The 3,303-nt window shown below is 46.5% G+C and overlaps 1 protein-coding gene across 6 annotated transcripts in view; it reads right to left on the reverse strand.

The window, feature by feature from the left end:
- Ccdc57 (coiled-coil domain containing 57) overlaps nt 1–3,303 on the reverse strand; it is a 94,865-nt gene that overhangs the window by 48,292 nt on the left and 43,270 nt on the right. For all 6 annotated transcript variants that reach the window (XM_026780252.1, XM_026780250.1, XM_013347578.2 and 3 more), the window contains one exon: nt 1,754–1,854. In XM_026780252.1, coding sequence (XP_026636053.1) covers nt 1,754–1,854 — 101 coding nt within the window. The remainder of the gene's footprint in view (nt 1–1,753; nt 1,855–3,303) is intronic.

Here is a 3,303-nt window from a genome sequence, read left to right on the forward strand (position 1 = left end):
GGAGGAGCAGCTGCTGTCCACAGGTACCACAGAGGTGGACGTGGGTTCAGGAGGAGCAGCTGCTGTCCACAGGTACCACAGAGGTGGACGTGGGTACAATAGGAGCAGCTGCCGTTCACGGGTACCACAGAGGTGGACGTGGGTACAGGAGGAGCGGCTGCCGTCCACGGGTACAACAGAGGTGGACGTGGGTACAGGAGGAGTAGCTGCCATCCACAGGTACCACAGAGGTGGACGTGGGTACAGGAGGAGTAGCTGCCGTCCATGGGTACGTTAGCAGCAGCAGGATGACTGTGAGGACCCATCCTGAATCTTTAGCACCACAGCACCAACACCTGCAAGGCCCTAATGTGGCCTGGGCCAGGTAGGAGGAGATCCAGGTAGATGGGAAAACACACTTCTTTGTATTCTGGCTTCCCAGGCTAGGTGAAGGGAATTAAAATAATGCTTCTGTTCCAGGGATGCCTAAAGTTATCTCTGTGACTATCTTGTTTGAACAGTCACATACACACAGAAGAGGTGACCATTAGATAAACAGACACTGTTAAATAAAAATGCAAACACTTGAAGGTAAACCTGTTTTATTTAGACAGCGTCTCACTCTGCAGCCCTGCCTGTCCTGGAACTCACTGCGTAAATCAGGCTGGCCTTAAACTCACAGAGATCCCCCTGTCACTGCCTCTTGAGAGCTAGGATTAGATGCGTGTGCCATCATACTTGACTGGAGGTAAATATTTTACCCAGCTTATTCCAACTGACTCTAGTTATCAAAGTGAAATTAAAATGCTTTAAATTAAATTATTTTTTAATAGTTTATTTAACTTTATTTTATGTGCTGTTAAGTTGGGAGCAGAGCCCTAGTCCTGGCCTGGGAGTTGCATTGGTTTGGACTCCAAATCCCAGCATGCCAGGTCCTGACTCTCCCCCAGGGAGGGGTCAGGACCATTCCCACAGGGTATTTAAGGCGGCTCCCAGAGGAGAAACACGTGGTTTTCAGGTCTGCATGGGCTCCCTGCTTTTCTGTCTCCCTGCCATGCACTTGGCCACCCGAGAGCGTCTTACTTAATAAAACAATGGGCATTTTGATTTGGTTTGATTTGACCTAATTGGATTTCTTGCGCCGGCAGAGCTGCCCTTTTCTTATTATTTTTACTTAACAGTGCACTGGTGTGAAGGTATCAGATCCTCTGGAACAACAGTTACAGATGGTTGTGTGCTGCCATGTGGGTGCTGGAAATTGAACCTGGGTCCTCTAGAAGAGCAGCCAGTGCTCTTAACAGCTGCTCTTTCTCTCCAGACCCTAAATTAAATTCTTATTTCTTGTCTACAGCACTGAAATGTGTGCGTGTGTGTAAGTGGGTTTACATGTGTGTGCATTTGTGGTTGTCATTGTTGCTGCTGTTTTGAGATAGGTCTCATGTATCCCAGGCAGGCCTCTAACTCTCTGTAGCCACGGATGACCTAGAATTTTTGATCCTCCTGCCTCTATGTTATGAGTGTTGGGACTACAGACACTTAGCACCATATCAGGCTTATCTGCGAACAATCCATAGCCACCCATGAGAGATAAACCAGCGACTGCACAGCACAGTCCTTTGTTCTGAAGGAAAGAGAAGTTGGGAAGACACCCAAAACACCTAAGGTCAATGAGGTCACACTCCTGGCACCTCTCAGAAGCTGCACCTGTGTCCAAATCTGGACTGTTCTTCAGTAGGAATGCTTGCACAACCTGAGTGTTAAGAGCTAGTCTCACCTTCTTTTTGAGCTGTGTCACCAGCAGGTTCAAGAGATGCACTCTGTCTCCGAGTTTTCTGAGTGCTAACGCGACAGATGCCTGGCCAGTCAAAGCCGCTCCTGCAGAGGAGAACACTTGCTGTCAGCTCAGATCTCAGAAACAAAAGCAGTCTCCCTGGGGAGCTGAGCCTCCTTTCCCACAGAGGCCTACTGAAGCTTCTAACTGACTTCAAGGTAAATACGCCCATCCCTGAATCAAAGGGCTGGGTCCCCACAAAGACCAGAGATGCAGGGAGTATGTAGTACATCCTTAGAGCGAGAGGAGGACTAGGGGATGAAATCAGCCTGACCACGTCACAATGACTTTCCCTAAAATCCAGGACCATTGTTTGGAATGGGGGCGGGGGGCGGGGGGGGGGTTGCTTAGAAGTACCACTTATATTCCTAGCTGTTTCGAGCAGAATGGTAAAGCAGCTTTAAGGAATTTATGTAAATCTGTCTTTTCTTTTTTTTTCTTTTTTTAATTGTAAATCTGTCTTTTCAAGGCAGCTCACAGCTCCTAGGCCTGGTGACTCAGGAGTCAATCTGCAGAGTGAGTTCAAGGCCAGCCTAAGCTACTTAGTGAGAATGTTTCAAAAATAAAAACCTGGCTGTGGGGGTGGTGGTGCTGGAGAGATGGCTCAGGGATTATGAGCAGTGGCTACTCTTCCAGAGGACCAAGGTTTGGTTCCCAGCACCCATATGGCAGTTCACAATCATCTGTGACTTCAGTTCCAGAGACTCTGACACCCTTTCCTGGCTCCTGCAGTCACCAGGCACACTGTGGTACAGATACACATATGAAGGCAAAATACCCATACATGTGAAAAAAAAAAAAAGCCCCTCCGAAAATCAAACTGGCTGTGGTTAGGGCTCAGGGGCAGAGAGCTGGCCAGTGTGTGCCAGGCTCTAGGTTCCATTTCTAGCACTGCATAAGAAATGAAAAAGCACATTTATAGCATTAGGTGCATATCTTAGAAATAAAAGATCAACACATGAATCTAGAAGAAAGACAGAATAAAATTAACATTAAATACTGAGGAAATAGAAATAACGTGTCCTCTGATATCAACAAAACCAATGATCAGCTTTTGTAAAGGTAATAAGCGAAGTAATAAATAACGACACAGTCTCTAGTAGGACACCAAGAGAACAGAAATGTTCAGTATGAAGCACGGTGAAAACTCTATGGACACTGAAGACTCAGGAGAGACTGTGCAGTTATGTGGTCTCAGCTACACAGAAAGCTGAGGCAGGAGGATCACAGTCTCAAAGAAGAAAATGAACAAAATAGATAGGATAAGAAACTTCATCGCAGAAGTTTGAAAACTTGAGGAATTGGATAATTTCTTAGTATAATGTAACAAATATATATAGAAAGAAAATATGGCCATGTGGTAGTGGCGCAGGTCTTTAATCTCAGGTCAGCCTGGTCTACAGAGTGAGTTCCAGGTCGGATAGGGCTACACAGAGAAGTCCTGCCTCAAAAATCAAACAAAACAAAACAATGGCCGGGCGGTGGTGGCGCAC

Source organism: Microtus ochrogaster, chromosome 7 (assembly GCF_000317375.1).
Source record: "Microtus ochrogaster isolate Prairie Vole_2 chromosome 7, MicOch1.0, whole genome shotgun sequence".
Lineage (NCBI taxonomy): Eukaryota > Metazoa > Chordata > Mammalia > Rodentia > Cricetidae > Microtus > Microtus ochrogaster.